Genomic DNA, 21,477 nt, shown 5'->3' on the forward strand with positions numbered 1-21,477 from the left:
GAAATTAGAGGGCTGGACAATCACCAGCCATGGGAAACTTAACAAGATCTAGTGCCAGATTCTGTATCTGGGATGGGACAACCTTGGCTGGGGAGCAGCCCTGTGAAAAGGGATCTGGGGGTGCTGGTTGACAGCAAGCTGAATTGGAGTCACTGCTGTGCCCTGGCAGCCAGGATGGCCGACCCTACCCTGTGGTGCCTCAGGCTCAGCACCGCCAGCTGGTCAAGGGAAGGGATTGTCCTGCTCTGCTCTGAGCTGTGAGGCCTGACCTCAGGTACTGTGTGCAGTTTGGGGTGCCACAATATCAGAAGGATATAAAACTGTTAGAGAGTGTTCAAAGGAGGGCTACAGAGATGGTGAAGGGACTAGAGGCAAGATACATGAGGAGTGGCTGAGGTCCCTTGGTTTGTTCAGCCCAGAGCAGAGCAGGCTGAGGGGAGGCCTCATGGCGGCCTGCAGCTCCCTCACGAGGGGAGCGGAGGGGCAGGCGCTGAGCTCTGCTCTCTGGGGACAGTGACAGGACCCGAGGGAACGGCATGGAGCTGGGACAGGGGAGGGGCAGGCTGGGGGTTAGGGAAAGGCTCTGCACCCAGAGGGTGGTCGGGCACCAGGAAAGGCTCCCCAGGGAAGTGTGCACGGCACCAAGGCTGCTGGACTACCAGAAGCATTTGGACAGTGCTCTCAGATATTTGGTCTGATTTTTGGGTGGTCCTGTGTAGAGCCAGGACTTGATGTGGGTCCCTTCCAACTCTGGATACCCAATAATTTGTGTTTTTTTTTTTTTTTTTTTTTTTTTTCATATGCTGATAACCCATAAAAAGGCTGAATTGCAAGGAAATTTGTAACTTTATTTAATTCCATGGAGCATCTTTGTGTCGTAGGCACTAAACTTGGAACCCCACTTTAGACTAGGTAAAAAAAAAATAATAAAAAAAAATCAATCTATATGTGATAATTTAAACCACAGTAAAATAAAATGATCTTTGGGATTTTGGTGCATTGGCCTGCTTTTAATTGGTGCAGAACAACTTCAGTTGATTTCAGAGGGATTTGGAGGTGCTCAGCACTACGAAAATCAGGCCACATATATTTTAGGTTCCTGAATATGGATTCTGAGCCTCTCTGTAGACACAGCAAGTAGGTGTGGATTGCAGTACACCTCAACAACCAGTGATTGCAGCTGATGATTATGATGGGAGTATGAATGCACAAGGTGCCAAATTGAAATTAATCAGTAGATTTTTTTTCTAATGTTGTCTAATGAAATAAATACTTAATCCTAGTGTAAGCAGCGTTCTAGCAGCAATGTATGCATGTTTTGTGAGATGTTCATTTTACATAAAGCACTACTGGCTCTCAGTGCTCTGATCTGTACTTGACGTGTACAGTATGGAGTATTTTAATTTCAACCTTTCATTTGTCCCTAAATATCTGTCAGAAGAAAGAAGCTTGTAGTCTTCCCTATCACTGCCTCCTTTATTTTCCTAATCCTTGTTCTACCTGAACGCTGACAGTTCTAAGATCTCTGCCCAGGAACACTGAAGAGATTTGAAAACCTGGACTTTTTACAGAAGTTTTGACTTAACCATATTTGCTATAGATTAGCTTTGCACTGCTATAGTAGACACCTTTGCTAGAATGGTGTTGTTAAAATCACTGTCTTTTGATCCAAGTATATATAAGAAATAACTGCAAGAAGCATTCCCTCTACAGGTAGCTGAGAACTGCTGTATGGAGAGAGCTGATTGCCAAGAGTGGCTGGAACAAGATGACTTCAGACTTCAAAACAAGTCTTTGACAGGTAACTATGCTTATGCTCAGAAGACAGATCCCAGTTTCTGTGATGACTTCTTGTCCAAACACTTTAAGTGCTTTATCTGCCACTGTGGTGATATTAACAAACAGTCACATTACATCATATTTTTACATACTTTTTTTTTTTTTTTTTAACACTGTTAAAATAAGGCAAAATCCAGGGTTTCAGCTGCACAGGATGAACAATATCAATCATTTATTGTGCTGATAGGCAGATAATCTATTCATTGTTCCTTCAGTTAACATACACAGTTGTATTTCACATTGCATAGAGACAACAAGCAGGTGAGAAGTTAAATCACTGTGCGTGAAGTGGGAGTAAAGCCGTAAGAATGATCTAGCTTAAATTCACTTCCATTTTTGAGCCTTTCTTCAGTGAAGATCTATCCTGCACCATGTACTCTTTAACTTTCCAAAGCTGAGAGAGCCTGGGGCTACCAGGCCATTCCTGAAACAGGCATTTAGTCGCCTGAGTTCACCTGAGGTCACGGATTAATTTCAGTGGGAGTTCAGTGCCAGAATAATCTTGAAGGATCTGAGCCTCATTGTTAGAGACATGTTTCAAATAAAATGCATTTCCTTCTGCTTGTTAGGTAAGACACAGAGATGCCATTTGAGAAGTTATATATAGCTAATCTTCTAACCTGGAATTGCTTTTGAAACAGCTTTAAATGGAGGCAACATAGATTTATTGGCTTTAACACACAGCCCAATTTCCTTCTTATACAAGAAGATACTTGGAGTGATGACCTGGATGTTCATGGAGTTGTGCTGGCATAAAACTGGTGTAAAGTAAAAGAAGAGCTAGTCCAAAAAACAAACAAACAAAAATGTGGTGGGCGGGTGGGGGGGGAGACAGAAGAAGAGCTGTTTCTATATAGTTCTCACTTAAAAAAAAAAAATAAAAATATCTCTAGACTAATAAAAAGCAGACCTTAACATGTAAACCAAATTACTAAATTGGTATAAAATATTTACTAGATCTTTTGTTTATTTTAGTGTTAAATTTTAATACTATTATTACAGATTAGTAATCCAATGTAATCTAAGGAGGCACAATTTTTCAAAATAGTTGTTTTGTCCTTTACATGGTACAGAAAAAAGAATTCATGAGATAGACATGATAGACGTACTAGACAACAACAGTCTTAGGATATTAAATTTAATTACAGATTACACAGAATATGATGTAAAAACAGCAATTTACTAGAATAATTATAACCTGCAAAATGTGAAAATAGTTTAGAAAATGGATTGTCATATTCTCTGACACAGCAATAGTCATGAAAGGTACACTTATATGTTAATCTGTGTATTAACTATGCTACCTGTCATTTAGCCAGGATTCCAAAACAGATTAAAGGCATTTGTTTCTGAAGTGCCTATGTTTAAATTCAGTAAAGTTAAACAGCTAAATTGAGAACACTGTATTTTTGTCAACTACTGCAAGGAGATAAATGCTTCACCTATATGCTATCACTTCATTATGAGAAGAGTAATCCAAAAACTGCAGAGAGCACAGACCTGTAAGCGGGTAGTCTGACAACTGAAAATATTCCTTGATGCCTTGGTAACTTTTGGACATCACACACGCTAAATTCTCTTTTCTATTTCAGACATAAATAATGTTTTGTCTGAATTGTATCATACAAAAAAAAATAGTTGTAATTGGGAGAGAGACCTTTATGTTATGTGGATCAACAAGGAAAAATGTTGCAAGTGTCAAAGGATATGATGACCACAAAATGTCAGCAGGTATATATATATATTTTTTCCAGCTGTGTTTATGAAAGCCAAAAAAAAAAAAAAAAAAAAGCCAACATATTTTAGTTTCTTTTGAATATACAGACTGGCCCAAACATAGACATTCTCTTTATCAATCTTATTGTTACAAAAACTGTACATTACAAACAGTATAGAAACAAACTCAAAGGAATGTGCCACACATCCTGGCTAATTTTCTATATGCAGTTTAAAAATACAGCCTACTCCCTTATAGTGCACAGTTATTGTGTAGATAGAGTACATCACTAGTTAAGTGGACATGAGAGAAGAGTTCTAATTTTCCTCAGCGCAGAGAATGAGAGCCAGTTCTGCTCGGTACAGCTTTCCTCCATCAGACAAGGCCATGATGCTTTTCTTGTATGTCGCAAGGTTGTTAATGTCTAATTCCTATTTAAAGAACAGATAATGCTTTATAATCCTGTTTAGTTGTCAGCATGAACAAGTTTGCTGCCAATAGCAGAAAATAAGGTGGAAAAAAAAAAAAAAGGGTGTTCTCAGCCTGTCCAACAGTAACACATTGAAAATGTTGTTATATATTTGTACATGATCCATGTTATAGGCATATGTTAGATTGCTGATAGCTGATGTCTCAGAAACAAGCTTTTGATAGTGTTGCTGTGTAATCGCAACTCCCTTAGTTAAGGCTTTACACTGCTATGACTTCTGCCAAGATTTTTAGTTGTGCTTTGACTTCAGGAATTATGACTTAGAAGTTCTATATTTATCTTAATTGTGTGGATTAAAGTGTCCTTAAAATCCAAATTAAATCTAATCTCTAAGGGGAAAAAAAGCCCTCTAGGATTACCTTTTTGTTCTTTTCACAGAGATCCTTCAGCAGTGCATCAAGTTCATTCTCATCTATGTATCCGTTCCCATCCTGAAAAATAATATTAAAGAGAATTTTGAGCATTTATTTTTTCTCTCGAAGTTACAGCTAGTTTTCAACAACTTCAGAAAAGAAGTGCCCTCAATCTAATAAATTACTAAGAAGGTTTTTTGAGGACTTACTTGATCATACATCTCAAAGGCTTTATTGAACTCTTTTGCACACATTTTGACACCCTAAACACCAAGAGGAAAAAAAGATCATTAATGAACCTATTATGTGTGATGGTAACAATGTAACCTTAAGATGATAAATATTCATACCTGAAATTTAATAAGAAAATTTTCCTGTACTGGGAGTAGCCTTTGGATACAAAGAACAAAACAAATTCAGCATATTTACATCAATTAGTATGGTATTTTTTATGAAAAGAGACAGAAAGCATACCTGGCCAGTTCAGTAAGCTCCAGCTTTCCATCATTGTTTGCATCAAACATCCTGAGCTGAAAGAATATATATTTTTACATTACTAATCACAATTAATCACCATGATAAAGAAAATGCTTCTTTGGAAAACAATTTAACTGAAATTTCTGCTTAGCTTAAAACTGAAATGATGGCTCCAGCTTTCAAACTGTCACATTTACAGCGTAATACATTTATTTAAAGTGCTGAAGAAGTAATTTATAGTAATTAATTCTACTGCAAAAGCCTGGTAAGAAATGAGATGAACAATTCTGATTAACCTACTCTAAGACAGGTCTTAACCTGCCTACAGTGATGATTGTCCCATGTGAGAAACGTGCATGTGATTATTTATAAGGGAGAGAAGTGTTGACATGATAACATTTTACTTTTGGCTTCATATCTAACAATAGCATCATTATTCTCTATTCATTAAAGTGGAACAACATTCAGGTAAAGTTCAATAGAATTCGAGGCATTCACTTCCTTAGGAAATAATAGATGTTTTATTCAATTGGCTGCTAGGTCTAAATATGTAAGTAAAAATCACATTCTGTTTCTGTGATATCTTTTAAGAAAAGCCTAAAGAGGTGCTCTAGACAACCAAGACATTTTTTTGATAGTATTAAAATGGGAGATTAAATATCTCCAAGTAATTATAACTAATTTATAAGAATAAATATATTGATGTAATTTGACAAAATAAGTGAACACTATTTCTAATCATTTTTAATCATCCTACTGTATTAAAGTGCTTTCCATTCAGCCCTTGAAAGGATTGAGGGGCACAAACAGCACACATGGAAGTACCTAGAGATATTAATGCTGCGTAGGATTAATTTTTATGTCTCTGCCGATTTTTATGTCTATATAGTTCCATTTTTCTATCTTCAAATATTATTTTGCCTTTGCTGTATAAAAGAGTCACAAAAGCAGCAAACTGTACAAAGCATTTTTAGGCATTGTACTGAAAACACCACCACCCACACTCCATCCCACTTTCAATCACAGTAATTTTAGATGTAATTTTTAGAGAAGAGGAAAAGTGGAGTCTTTCATTGAGGTAAGTGTACATCCTTTTAAATACAGAAACAATTCCATTGAAAAAAATACCCAATTTCACTTTGGTAATTCACCAAAAAATGGCAATGGAGACCGGAAAAGGTGCTGATTCTATAAACAATCTATGTAACACCCTGGCTCCTTTTAACACCTGCTTTCCTTGTATAGAAGCATCTGCCTTATACGCATTCCACATGAAAGGAGATTTACATTTGGAGGAGGTACGCAGTAGGAGCTGTAAAGTCAACATATTTTGATGGGTTGTTAAGTGTCATGCTGTGCCTGCCTGCAGCTGCTCCGTGCTGTATGTTTTCCATCAGTCTTCTCTTCTAGTTTCTGGGGAGATTATGGGAGAGTTGATTTTATAATTTCTTTATTGTTACTTTGCTGCTAATTCTTCGTCAATGTGTCTCTCTGCAGAGACCAAAACTGAGAGGACACTTTAAGATGAAGGTCCAAAACCTCCCTAAACAAACAGGATGCATGTGTTGCCTTCACCAGGGAATAATTGTAGGTAAATGGCTTGTATTGGTACAACAAACAAGCAGATTTCTGTCAGAAAAGACACAAGTTTTGATCAATCAATCTTAGGCTTTGGGCCAGTTTGAGGGCTTGTGTGTTTACCTAACATGTTTTTGATTGCTAGTAATATTTTAGGATGAATCCAAACTGGGAAAACACAAACACAGCGTTATACATTTCCTGAAGACAAGAATTATGATTTATTTTTTTTTTCTCTTTGAAACGTCCATTCAGAAGCCATAGTGGTCTCTACCATGCAGCACCATAGTGGTGACATGGAAAGAATGCCCCAAGAACAAGCTGATTTAAGGCCAGAAAAGTGACAGTTTTGTTCTAGTGTTTATCTAAAGCATTAATTTCTTCTTTTGTAATTACATGAAGGAAACAAAAAGAGTGAGGTGCTTGTAAATCTGTTAAGAAACCACCGTGCACGGATTGCTGTTAGAACAAGAGACAGACACTACAGCACAGCTAGAAAGGAAAATATAAGAGAAAGCCTCAAATTAATTTGATCTAAGCATAACAACATAATTAATCTTATGACAGGCAAAATTTTTCTCCTGTGAACTCTGAAGACTTTAGTTTTACACCTGATGGCATGGGAAAGCAATTATTTGCATTATGCTATGACTTGATCTGATATTATATAAACACCAAGAAGATTCAGAATTCCTGAGCATTTTACTGAACTCTACACATCAGAATACTGTGGCTGGAGGAGTACTTGTAGAGCTTGATGCCATGATTCGTGCCTGTGTTGCAGTGACACATCTGGCCTCATTAGGACCTGGTGGGGCTCCAAATCATTTGGAACCTTCCAGTGGCTGAAGATAAACACAATTCGGATTAAACCAATCTTGATGAAATATGCCTGTAAATAATCTTACCATTATTTCTGTGTATTCTGTTAGCTTTGAGTCTTCAATCTGCTTATTTGCTTTCTGTAACAAATCTTTCAAGAAGCTCTGTTAAAATAAATAGAGAGCAATATGTGAATTTTTAATGCTGTATAAAATGCTTGTCTTGTTAATTTCAGGTTAAGGTAATGGGAAATACTATTTTACTCCCACTTTAATATTTACTGCTGAGGTTCAAAATAAGTACGAAAAGAAGCATTAATTAACAGTTAGGTCCATAACAATTTCGTTTGATCAGTTCCAGTATACTGCAGTTTTATTTGGAAAAAGTGACTCATAAAACATTATACATTGTATGCTGTTTGTTGTATTGTGAAATTGGAAAAAATAGTTTGGCTGTCTAATCAGCTTTATCAGTAAATTAAACTAATTAACCTTGAAACTGCTCGGAAAATTTGGATGTCTAATTACTTCTTGCAATGTAGGAATGATTTTACTGAAAAGATCAATGATTAATCAAGTTTTCTCCTTGCCTATGGCAGCACCTGATGCTAGAAATGAACATGTAAATCTATATTCCTCCTTCCTACCTTATCCTTTAAATGTGTGCAGCCAGATTGATCAGATTTATTATTTTTTAGAACAAAAACCTGACATGGTATCCCATGACTTTTTAACCAGGCATTTTAAACACCAGACATTTTCACTTTAAAAAATAAGATCATTTCTCTCTATGCAGTGGTTTGAACTGCTGTACTAGTAACATTAAAAAGAAGGATATCACTTTATTTGCCAAGGTTATTACAAGATCTGAAATGTCCGTATGTCTGTCAGTGCTCAATGAAGTACTAATTACTATCATTAGTTGGAGTGCCATTATCTCTGTGGAAGTTTGGGTCACATTTCAAGATAGAAAATAGGGTAATTCATAAGAAAATCAATTTGAATATATGTGTATTCATCCCTGAATTTGAATGCAGCCATGTTAATAGCCATATTACTTATTAGTATAGCTCTTTCAGTCTGGCCCCCTCTGTGCTGAAAGGCCTTCCCATTAGGTTCTACACAAAGACTATGATTGAAATGTTGTAAATGGACTTTATGGAGAAATGTTTAATCTTTTGTGCGTTGACAGAAAATAGGACTGGGAAAGATGTTGAAAGGCTATCCAGTCCATCTCCATGTCTCAAGGCAGGATCATTGATATCTGAATGTCCAGCATCATTGTCTGATCTGAGCTATTCTCAAACCATTCCAAAATACAGGCAGCGATGGGGGGTCTGCCCGCTTCATTCCACTGCCATGATTGTTGCTGAAAAGTTTTGCTCATTTCCAGCTTAAATTTCTCTTAGGAAGTTATAGGTGGGTGTACTCCTTACATAGCAAATACTTAACATGTTTGGGCTTGTAAAAAAATGTCTACCATTCCTAAAAATACAACTGGACATTTATGTCTTCCTTTCAGAGTTTTACAATGCTCTGTTTCTCTGAGCCAAACAAAATCTCACAGCACGAGAGAGTGGGACCATTAAGACCAGTTACAATTTCTTAATTCTTCATCTGGTTCTCAATCAGCCCTGTCTTTTCAAGTCTAATTGAAATTATAGCAGTGGTAACAGTTCTTAAGGAACCGTCTAACAGCTGGAGAGCTCTCGGGTGCTGTGTGCCTGGCCTCCTCCTGCTCCTAACAGCTTCAGACACACAAACCTGCTGCAAGCAGGCAGCCAAAGAATGGTCTGAGGGCTACCTCAAGGAGGGATCCTTGGCAAACGTCATACAGGTACTAAACTCAAAGAGGAAGGAAAAAGGAACAAACTAAATTTTATCTTTTGGAGTCCTGTTCTTAAGAGAAGAGCTGTAAGGATTTCAGGTGGTTTGACCTCCTGGTTAATAGAAGTTTATGTAGCTCTTCTTTAGAATACCACATAAGGGCAAGATATTCCAGGTAAGATGGATGAACACTCCTAGATCTTTCTCTTGCTATGAATTGTTTTGACTCCTCTGAATTTAAGCTACAGCAATTGAACTGTAGAAAATGGCCTCTTTCTGCTCAGACTCTGCCATAAGTGAGCATCTCTCCTATGAGGAGACACTGAGAGTGCTGGGACTGTTCAGCCTGGAGAAGAGAAGGCTCCGGGGGGATCTTACCAATGTCTATTAATATCTGAAGGGAAGGTGCAATTAGGACAGAGCTATGATCTTTGCAGTGGTGCTGAGGACAAGAGGCAATGGGCACAAACTGGAACACAGGAGGTTCCCTCTGAACATCTTTTTGCACATACTAAAATTGATTCCAAATTTCCACCAAGTTATCTAAGCAGGGCAGCACAAGTCTAGCTGTGTTAGCCTAACAGTATTACAGTGGAAACTGTATGGATTACGTGATACTCGAGAGAGCCTACTATGCCCAGTAGCATAGCGATTAGTGGTCATAATGCCCTTAGGAGAAAAAGAAAAACCACATAGCTAACCCTCCACCCTAAAAAACAAACAAACCAACCAAAACAAACAAACAAAAAGAACAACATAGCTTTCACAGGCCTATCTGGTTTCCCTTGGCAGAAATCACCTTTCTTACTTCTAAACTAGAGTACCTGCTATTCTCAGTCACTTGAGACAGACATCGATCCAAATTAAACTATGTTTTTAGAAACGTTTATCAGATTAGAGTTGCACTTAAAATAATTCACTGGTGATACAAACATCAGCTAATCATATTGCCTTTCAGTCGTGTCTGAAATGCAAATACATACACCAGCGGGTGTCTGAAGAAAAAGATCCCGTGCCTGTAATCCAATGCCTGCTCTCATTTTGTGCACACTCATAGGTATCAGCTTACCTTAAGTTCCTCAGAATCAATGAAGCCACTGTGGTCACTGTCATATTTTCTCCATGTCTGCAATCAGAACACAGATGATTTGATGATGTATTTATGGCAATCAGGTCTTGGGTGATTTTACAAAAGGAAACTTTTCACACTGTACCTGCATGAAGTCTTCACTTGACTTTAGCTGCTGGCACCTGAAGAACAACAGGAAATTCTCCTCCGTCGGTAGTATCTGAGCAAGCTGTAACAGATTTTTAAAAAGATTAAATTTTGATTGTTAGCCCAGCCGAGCCTAAGAGTATGAAAGCTTCAAAAGAAGCAAGAAATTTTTCATGATCCCACTGCCCCATTGTGGCCCCACTGGAAGCTTCATCCTATTAGCCAAAATGTTTGGAAAATGCATCTGGCTTTGCCATATTCATCCAGGTCAAACAGAAGTGAGGTCTGAGAGAAGACAGTGAAATAGTTTACTGAAGGGTCAGCTAGGGGAAGAGGGAAAAAAATTACCTATGCAAAGTCAGAATCTGGTGAAAACCTTGGAATCAACATGAAGGAAGCATGGATGAGTGTGGAGGACCATGAATAAGAAAGTGAGGAAGAAAGACTACTGACAGGTACTGAGTAAGAGAAGAAGGAGATGGGAACACTGACATGAAGAACGTGTAAGGAAAGCAGAAAAATAAATGGAAAAAAAAAAAAAAACAGGAGGGAAAAAGAAAGTGGGTAGGGTAAGGAGATGGCAACTGGCGATCATTTGTCAGGCAGAGATGTGTTCAAGAAGAGCTATAAATACCATAAGGGAATCAAAAAGGGCTTTTAGCCCTGCAAAATCAGGGGTGGTTCTTCCAATGCCTATGCTCTACAAAAGGCTTTTTTAAAATCAGACATTATTGTACTGATTTTTGAAAATGTTCATTTACTATAACTCAATTTTGGCAAGTGACAAATGTAGAAGATGGAGAGTATGCTATATAATTTCATGTAAAATCATGATTTGTTTTTAACAAAAGCCTAATATTTTTTTTCTGTGCTCAAAATGTATGAAATATGTTTTGATTAGAGAAAACTTTTTACTTGAAGAATAGAGCAGCTGTGCTTACTAGGAAGAGAAAATGGAGAAAGCAGGATTTCTTCGCTGCATTCTTTTATGAAAAATGACATCTGCAGACTTCCTGTAGCCCCATCTTAAAATTTGTATTCAAATTTTTTGTTTCTGTGCATTCATTTCACATCCTAAAATCCCTTGTTCTGCTATTGCCTTCTTCCGTACTATTGTCTAATTGCTTGATTTTTTTATTTGATTCTCGTTGCACTGTAGGTGACTTCAGCTCTCTCTCTCACTCTATAGGCACAAGGTGATGGAAACGGATCTCTAGTTTCTCTAAAATTATCTGTGCAAGAAATGAGTGATATGCGTTAAGTGCTGGTGCAACTGAAAACATGCGTCAGAGTACTCTCCTTACAGAAATGGAGCCGTTGATTACAGACTGCCAAGCACATCACCGCGTTCTGAGTGCTTTTGCTAAATGGCTGAAAACCAAACCTAATCAACTTAAACAATGTGTTTTTTGTCAGCAGCCTTTGAAATCTACCCCATTATAAATGGCATATACATAAATGGGTAAGTGCACATTTGTATATACGCAACAGCTAAATGCGTGCAACTTCGTACTGATTTATGGAAACTTTTCTTTATTTCTCCCATGGGAGGGGGCTTTGACTTTTGGAGTAAATCTGCATTGCCACTGAACAGTAAACATTGGATAGAAGGACTGATTATAAAAAAAAGTTGAGGGAAGGGACTGATTATGACAATGAAAAAGAGTCTACATGTGTGGAAACTGGAAGTCCTAGTTAGGGGGACAGCTATAGCTAAATCTGGTGAATTTTGCAAGGGTGCTAAATGCAAAACAAGAACTTTCCAAAGCATCATTAGCAGCTTACTAGCAGTACCTAACTGGATATGAGGCACAGAATATATTACCTGTGGAAGAAAATTATTTTAAACTATACCTCCTGCCCTTTGGAGGTGTCACACAGAGAAAAGCACAGGCTTTTGCATTACAAAGACGTAGTAGCTCAGTATTCAATATTAGCTCAGACTTCTGCCAAAAATAAGTCTTTTCTGTTTTCCTTCTTTCAAACCCTTTAGCATCATATGAACAATATAGCTTAGGAAAAGTCCAGTTGTCCTAGCATCAAATAGCATTAAATTGCTTTTCATTGAAACCTGTGCAGTAGTAAGGGATAGGGAATTTCCCATTCCCTGCTATGGAAAGGAAAGATGGGAACCCGATGCTGTTTCTCATGAAGACTTCTTCGTGAGGATGGGCATGCTGGGACACTGTGAGTGTGTTTCAGTAAGAGTGCAGACTGCCACAAGTTCTCATGCATGGCAGCAGAGGCAGTTTTGGGGGTGCTTCTGTACACTCTGCTGCTTTTATGGAGAACATCAGCTATTTCTTTATCAAAAGTAATAGTTATAATACTCAGCTACAAGCTGATGTAGATCCTTATAGGATACATAGCAGAAAAAATATTCTCAGATATCAAAACAATAACAGAGCTATTATCTAGAAGTCATTCTCTAAATAAATTTTGTTGATCATTAAGATACCTTTCATATAACTCAGTGAATTTGCTTCTCAAAATCTTATAATATAAAAATTCCACCATTTTTATGGTGGAAGTGTCAAGTAATGTCAACGTGGAATTACTGCAGTCCTGAGTTTCAAACCCCCAGGTTCCACCTTCACCTTTTAGTGCAAGCATTGGCCTGAATGAGTACAAAAGGTGAACGAAAGGTCTCTTACAAAATGGCAAGGTAGTGGACAGGTCAGGCTCTGCACTTAGCCTGTAGGCACTGGATAAAAAGTAGTGGGCTAAGTACAGTGTGCTTCCAAAGACAGAATTGACGCTTAATCTGAGCACAAAGCTGAAAATCCACTCCTTCCTCTGTGAAGCCACCCAGGCCTCCTCTATATCTTAGCCCAACAAACCCCTCCTTGAACATTCATTATCTGCTAGAACATTTTCCTTCAGTTGCTGGGGTATTCATTATGATGACTGGAAGGCTGAATGCATTTATGTAATTTTTTTTAAACAGCATTCATATACTTTTTTCAGAAGAAGTGTTTGCTTTACAATGCAAATGGGAGCAATCTGAAATTAGTGGACGTTTTTATTTACAAGGAAGGAGAATCAAGTCCAAATAGCAACTTTAGCACCATACTGCACGTACAACATAGTCTGAGTCCCATCAGCATTTTCCAAATCAAGCTTCTTGCTGATGTCAGTGAAAAAAAATATAGCCTTTGGGTTAGGAAGCTGCTATATTAAGGGAAAAAGTCCCTTCAGTCACTGAACTGAGAGCTGTCAATATTCAGTGGCTTCAGTGGATGCTGAACATGGCTGGCAGTTCACTGGAGGTGGTAAGCACCTTACAGTATTAGGCCTTGTGGGATTTGATCACCTTTACCCATTAAGTCAATAGTACAATCAGAAATAGAACTTGAAAGGCAAAACTCTTGGTTATCTTCCCTAAGCAAAGAACCACAGTCTTTTGCACAGTCTCTACACATTCTTCTAGCATGTAATGTTTATATTACATATATTCAAAAACACTAAATTAAACAGGATTATTCAACAGCAAATGAATAAGCATTTGTTAGTGCAAACAATTTGTTAGTACAAATTAACACACATTCTTTTCAGATGCAAAAGTACTTGATCAATGCTAATATTGTCAAAAGATGCAATTTTAAAATAGATTATAGCTGTAAGTGAAAGAAACTTTTCATATTTCCATAGTTTAGTCATAAATAGATACGCATTTAAACAAGTATTTGCAATTCAGACACATGACAGAGGACAAAAGATATCCTGAAGTGATCTATTATATCAGCAGTGATACATCCTATTGACTTTTACAGATTCTATTCAGTTCTCTATTTTAAAAATAGCTACTGACCCAGAGTTGGTCACTGTAGAAATTTTGCAGACCTGGCTTGTATCTAGCTGTTTCTTAATTAGCTCTCTAGGTCAAATTTCTTATTATCAGAAAATATAAAAAATAAAAAAAATAATAAAAAAGCATTTAATAATAGCATTTAATAATAAAGCCTCAGTCTCAGAGCACTCCGTGTGACATAAATGAGTTGTAGGTTTAGGCTTGACATAGTGACTTCTTAAGCTGTAACCCAACAAATTCTCCTTTTTGATTTGCAGCACTGGACAATGAAAGCAAGAGGAAATGCAATGGTTCCCTACTTCCTAGATAGTTGTCTAAATTACATGTACACAGTTGTTGAGAGCCTGTAAGTGTAGAACAGTTTGGCTGACTGCGTATCTGTTCTCTTTAGAAAGTGGGAGGAAGAAACGGGAATTTTTTCCCTAAAATTTTGTTAAAGTTCAAGAAAGGTCTGGATCACAACTACTGTTAAAAATTTGATTAAATTTAACATGATTAACGTGCTATTTTACTATATATGTGTGTTTTAGAATAAGCTACATATAGCGACTGCCTAGTTACATTCACTTGTGTGTTGCCCTAATTATAGGAGTGGTGACAGAGCATTAGTTCAGTATCATACGTAGAAATAAATCATATTTACTTTTCGCAATTTCCATTTCTAAAATGGAGCTGTTAGCTGCTTCACAGGAAATCTAAATTGCTGTTGATGCTTATTTGTACTGAATAAAGCATGCAAAGCTAAATGAAGTTTACTGAAATTATCTGGAGAAGGGTAAGGAGCACTTTACTTTTTGGTAAAGAAAAAAAGTCATTAGTGAAAAAAATGCTAAGGATTCTAAGACAGAGAAAGAATTTTCTGTGTTACTAAAAATCCAAACTATTTACATAATATGTTCATATTGTTCTGTGATAAATGTATTTTCTACAAGTAAACATGTTAGTAATTTGTTATAAAGTAATTATCTTACCTCAACTATTCCTATTTTTCCATCAGTAGCTTTCCCATATTGGTCCACAAAAGCTTTCATTTCAGGTGTTAAATCCTGTGAAGTTATAATGAGAGAATCATCATTTATAAAATACAGAGAAACATATACAAACTACTTGGAGCATTCTATTAGTCACCAAATAATTTACTACATTTAACAAAGTATTTGCACTTACTGTATTACTCTTATATCACACTTATTCACACTTATTACTCAAGTTGTTATAAAATTGAGTAAATTTTTTATGATGAATAATGTCACTGTGATAAATTTTACTTCCCAGAGGATTATATTATAGTCAACGAGAACAATTGGCATCTAAATATTTGGATCTAAATACTCCTATTTTAGTTTACAGAATGAAAAAAGAAGACGTGTTGGAAGATGTGTATAACAGCTCTGTTGTTTAAGGGGATAACAGTGAAGTTCATGGGTAATTATTAGTAAATTTTCCATATTTTCATTTTTAAATGACAAACTTCAAGGCAGTGCAACATCCTTCAAAATAAGGAACATTTCAGTATAATACATCTGAACACCAATATAGTCTTTGTACATCCTTGAGTTGATTTTACCTGAACAATGGATGCTATTTTAGCCCTTAAAAAAACTCACAAGGCTATCACATTTTTCACTGCGTAGTATTTAGTTATCATAAAAACAGTATCCAAATGTCACTGCTGTTATGTAGAGAAGCAGGTCTGAGAGGGAGAAAGCTTAGAGCAGTACCTTAAGTCTGACAGAATAAAGCCAGCATAGCTGTTTATTATATAAATTATGTCTCTTGATATACATTTGTACTCGGAGATTGTCTTCTGCCTAGGCTACGGCAAAGGTGCCAGCCTCAGGGTGAGTATCTAAATACTTGTACTTACACTTCAACTGGACATGCTTTGCTTTTCTATAAGCTGGCATCAACCTTCAATACTGATTAAACTTCTAGTTTTCTTTACGTTTTCTATTGGTCTAAGCTAGTTAAGCCATGCAGCAAGAATCAGGACTACAGCTGTGTTAGAATAATTGACAATTCTGCAGTTATAGATGAAGATACAGCAGCCTTTAGATTAAAGTTTTAGTTGCTCTAATAGATCTGATTACATAGGACCTAAGTGATTCTCTCACTGGAGACACAGGAATCTCAACTGTAAAAACTCAGTTGTAGTTTGTCCCAAATTTCAACTACAAAAGCTACCTAAAATGTCAGTTCTTTATAGCTGATACAATCATGGCCTAGTATCCTATTTATGTCAAAGTCATCCATGGCAGGTTAGTAATTTGCCGTGGCTTTAATTAGAGATGTCGTTATTAATACAATGCAGTTCAATGTCACCTCTCATCTACTGATCCCAAAGTGGGCACGTTTGCTTAGCAGTTGGAATGGAGAATTTAGACACCTGGATTTTAATTAGTCCTGGTTAAATATTTTGCTAATCCTTCTCGTAGCACTTCTGCAGTGCCAGACAGTGTCCAGCTGTTGAAGGAGGCACAGTTGCTTACAGGCTAAACAAAACAAGATGCTCGTCCTCTTGTATGTTCTCCAGAAAGGTTTTTTTCACCCACTTTGTGTTCACTTCAGTTACTCTTCAGCTCGTTGACAAATTTTTCAAGTCATGTTATTCAAATGAATGTTTTCAGTCAAAAAAACTTGCTTAAATTTAACCAAGTCCAGTCCTAATCTTGATACAGATGCAGTGCGCAATGCTTGAAATTAAGAAACTTGTTCTTCACACCTTCATCTGCCCTCTTAAAACTTAAGAGACACTTATCGAACCAAGTGGAACTTGGAGCTTTTTTGGAATGATTTTAAAAATGTAAGGACAGATGGCACTACAGAAACACTTACACGACTGCATTCATAAACACCTATTAAATCGCATATTTCTCTGGAGAAATAATGTCATCATCTGCATTTGCAGAGAAAGTAAGTAACAGATCTGGAAAAACTTGTCTAAGATACTGATTGCCTCTCTATTGACCTCTTTGTCAAAACACCCTAAAGTTTCTTCTGGCAATGGGCACACCTAAGTAGAGAACATAAGGCATAAAAAGTGGGGCACAGCAAATGGAAGCTATGCATTTATAGTTATACAGCTTTTATCTTTAAAAAGAGGCAGTTCTTTCAAAGTGTCTGAAAGTATGTCAGATCAATTCACTGTCTACCACAGTGAAAACACATAGTGTGACCAAAGGAAAGCCCAAGCCCTGACACTTCTGAGTGCACATGCACCCTCTGGAGCAAAGGCAGTTCCAGTCATGGGGCTAACATCAGTCGGGTTGCATGCTACTGCTCCGTCTGAGAAAAAGCAACCGTGAAAGTACAGGCTTACCGAGTGGATTAATAAAAGGATTAGAATTAGAACATAATTAGAACAGCTCTGTAGTTGGGAAGAATATTGGGAAATGTTAAACCATCCTATTCAATGACAGAATCAATGTGATTCTTTAATGCATATGGCATGACTGATGTAAAATCCAGCTATGAAGAATGCATAATTGAATATTTCAAAAATAGTGAGCAGGAGAGTGACCTGAAATGCAGAAGTTAATGATGACAAAGAAGCTTTGGGGTGTTAAAAGAAGGACAGCCAAGGAAATGACATATAACCTACACTAGTTTCTCAATGTGTCCCTTCTGGCAAAAGGAAAGAAATTCGAAGCTACTGAATTAGTATCCCATGAGACAAGACACGAACTAATGAGATGCTTGTTTGGCAAATGAGCCTTCAAATCCAAGAATCATCTTAGATTGAAACCCAAGATGACATATATCCATAATCTAGAAAAAGACTTCAGCATCCAATGTAACATCTACCAAAAGGAGAGCCAATGAACCAAGTACCAAATATGACGTTTCTACAGATAAATATGATTGCTCTTTTCAAAAGAAAGTTCCAAAAACAGAACTGATTCAGAGAAATGGCAAAGAAAAACTTAATTAAACATCTGAGCATTTAAAAAAAAAAAAGTGAGATACAGGCAGAGGTTATGCAAAAGACAGCATAAATGTAACGTAGCAGATAAGAATAATCCTGATAGGCTTTTCTGTGTTACTTTGAGCAGGCTTTTTTTTTTTTTTTTTTTTTTTAAGAGAAGGTGCACACTTCCTTGGAGCCAGAAAAGAATCTGATTTTGAAACAATTGATATCTTCCCCTGAAGCTTCTAATTCATTTTTTTTTAACTTCTGAAAATTGTATAAAGTTTTCTACTGAGAATACTATTGATACTAAATATATACAGGCTTCAGTATCTCCTTTCTAATGGAAATACTTAAGTTTCCTGCACTCTATTATGAAAGAGAGATTTGTTCTGCTGAACTACCTGAAAGATATTGAAGTTGTGTTTAACCTTCTCTGTGAAAAAAAAATACTCAAAAATACAATTTTTTCTTTCTAAAAGAAGCCACATTCATTTACTATTTTTGTGAAGTTCTTTGAAATTTTAGTTTAAAGTTATTAACACTCATGAAAATGAGTGTCTACACCAATGGCTGTAAGAAGAATTAACTGATACCAAGACTGCAGTAACATTAGAGGCATTGCTGGGAGACAGATTTTCAGATCCGTGAAGTTTACACTCATACAATTACTAAAAGATAAAAATTTCCACAGAATAAACTGAGGCATACTTTTTTTTTTTTCCAGTCACTTCTAAAATATATAACAACTTTAAAGCAAAGTTAATTACCGAAAAGCTATTGCTCGATTTGGAGGTATACTTATGTGAAGTAATAACCTATTTCATCCATGCAGACATGTCATTCAGTTAGATTAAAATTTTACTGTTACTTCAGAAGTATTTCTGCATAGATTGACTACAATAAATTTGATATATTTATACATATATGAAATTGATACTAATTATTTCAAAGGTAAATAACTTGTTAAAAAGCTTTACTTCTATTTTAATTCAGATCTTTATACGGAATCATTTATTTCTCTCCTCTCTCCCCCCACCCCTTCTTTTTCCCAAGAGGGTATAGTTTGGAGGAAATTTACGACCAATACATTAATAACTCATGCGCAGAATTGTCAAAAACTTTGCTGCACCTGTGAGTAATTTAAACTATGAGGATTCGATACTCATATTCTTGGTGTACAACTCTGGTGAAGGGCACGAAGTGGTTGGCAGTCATCTGCAGATCTATTTACTGACCAGCAAGGGGCAGAAATGCATTTCAGCCCATGCTGCCCATTAAGCACGAAATTAAAGCAGAGTCCAACTAACTTGAAGTGCTTGCTCGTTTTTCTTTTCTCTCTCCATCTCTTTTTTAAGTATCAGTACATAACTGGCTCGGGTTGTGATGGGATAAAGTCCCATCCATGACAAAAGGGCAATGTCCATGCATTTGCTGACCCTTTTAAAGCCCTTTTAGACGTATCAGCTTGTAGCCTGGTGAGATGTGAATGGGACCTGCTCTCCAGATGGATGGACCCTGCCCTCTCCAAACCAGACGATGTATTTCATGTTAAACCTGCAGATTTCTAACTGCCCTATTTCCCTCTGCCTGCTGAGGCTCCTGCATGCACCGTGTGATGGCCACAGGACCGGGGAGGAATCGGGGCACCGGAGTTTGCTCAAGAAAACTCTTCTTTCCCGGAGGAGATGGAAAAATGGGGGCGAAACGTTAACCTACCAAGCCTGCCTTCTTCCTCGCCTGCTGCAGCTCCTGGATGAAGTTTTGTAGCTCCTTCCCATCCATGTACCCATTGCCTACAACAAAAAGAGTTACGCTTGCGGCCACCGCTCCCTCCAAACTCTCTCCTCTCTCCAGCGCCGGCAGAGACTCCTCGGCCCGAGGGCTGCCTCCGGGGGGCTCCCGGCACACCTCGCCCGACCCCAACCCCAACCCCGACCCCAAAGCTGCTGGGGACGGCGGTGGCGGAGCGGGGATCTCTCTTCTCCCCCCGCCTTCTCCCCCCCAAGAGTCTGTGTCCCCCTCCCCTCTCGCAGCCCCCCTTCCAGCCTCCCCCCTGCCGCCCCGGGGAAGGGACGAGAGTCACCGTCGGAGTCGTAGTGGTGCCAGATCTCGAAGAACTGGGCGGCCGAGATCTCCACGCCCTGCAGGTGGCTCTCCGCCGTCATGATGATGGAGGGGGGCGCGGAGGGGGGCGCGGAGGGGGCGCGGAAGGGGGGCGCGGAGGGGGCGCTGTCCGCGGTGCTGACTCTTCCCGCGGCCGGCGCGACGGCGACAGCGACGGCGACAGCGGCGACAGCGGCGGCTCCGACGGCTCCTCCCGCCGCCGCCCCGCCGAGGGCTATTTATTGGGGCCGCCCCGGCCGGCCACTCCTCCCGGCGCTGCCCTGCCCGCCCTGCGTGCGAAGGGGGGGCCGGGGTCTCCCCCCGGAGGGTGCCGCCCTCCCCTCGGCGTGGGGAGGGAGGGTTGGGGGCCGGCGGGTCCCCCCAAGTTATTTTGGGGTCCTGATGCTGAAGTGGTGGTCGTGGATCTGCCGGCTGAGCCGTCGGGTTCCCGGCTGGGGAAGGGTGCTGGGTGTCAGCTCTGCGGGATGGTCCCGTGCGAGGTGCTGGGGTCACCCCATTTGTGAGTGATCCGTCCCCAAACTGTGTCTGCAGGTAGCTCGGCATGGGCTTCATCTCTGCAGTGGGGCAGCCCTATAAACTGAGGTTTCTCGGGGTATTGAGATATCCATATCGAGACAGCACAGCAACGGGGTCAGTAAACTTAAATATATGGCCCTAGCGGGTAACTTCATGCCAACAGCACACTATGAAACACCACCCTAGTAAGGTCACTCTTTTGCAGTGCACGGGGGTGAGGGACACTGCCACTTCTGACTGGCCTAGAGTTTTTTTCTTTAGGTAGACCATCTTCCAAGATTTGCCCTCCTATAATTGTAGATTGGTGGGAGGGAGCAGAGCAGCTTGCCAAAGATCTTCCTTCTGTCGCAGGGTGAAATGGAGTTGTACCCGTACTAATTATCAGGTCCTCATTAGGATGGCTGCGTGACCTCGGTACTCTGAAGCTCAGAAACTGCCTTTCTGCAATGTTCCTCACGTGCTGCATTGAGTTAGCAGGGTGTGATGGCCAAGGTGATCGGCTGCCAGAGCATTGCCAAATACAGAAGGTAATGTAGTAAGGATGGGGGATGAGAACAGCTGGGAAACCTGGGAATCTCCATGTGTGAAGTGATTAACATGAGCAATGGTAGGACAGTAGCAGGTTAAGATAGAGTGTGAGGACAAAACCCAGCAGGATGAGAGGTGGATGTCCTGACATGTCCTGAGAGGGATTTCAGTAGATTGGGTGGCTGAAATCTTGTATGCATTATGGAACAAGATGTGGGCATAGCAATTAAGTAATCATGAGACCTTATACTTGATTCCCTTCATCTTTCC

General features: G+C 38.8%; 1 protein-coding gene across 1 annotated transcript; it reads right to left on the bottom strand.

Annotated features, from left to right (window-relative positions):
• Nucleotides 1–1,978: 1,978 nt before the first annotated feature.
• CALB1 (calbindin 1) lies at nucleotides 1,979–20,374 on the bottom strand. Its single transcript, XM_068672236.1, has 11 exons — nucleotides 20,123–20,374; nucleotides 19,756–19,832; nucleotides 15,101–15,175; nucleotides 10,317–10,400; nucleotides 10,172–10,228; nucleotides 7,363–7,440; nucleotides 4,874–4,929; nucleotides 4,750–4,789; nucleotides 4,609–4,662; nucleotides 4,406–4,477; nucleotides 1,979–3,987 (listed from the first exon to the last, which is right to left on the bottom strand). Exons 1-11 carry the CDS (start codon nucleotides 20,202–20,204, stop codon nucleotides 3,874–3,876), a joined length of 789 nt encoding a protein of 262 aa, XP_068528337.1. The 5' UTR covers nucleotides 20,205–20,374; the 3' UTR covers nucleotides 1,979–3,873.
• Between the last annotated feature and the right edge of the window lie 1,103 nt (nucleotides 20,375–21,477).

The sequence above is a fragment of the Anas acuta genome, chromosome 2 (genome assembly GCF_963932015.1).
Source record: "Anas acuta chromosome 2, bAnaAcu1.1, whole genome shotgun sequence".
Taxonomy (NCBI): Eukaryota; Metazoa; Chordata; class Aves; order Anseriformes; family Anatidae; genus Anas; species Anas acuta.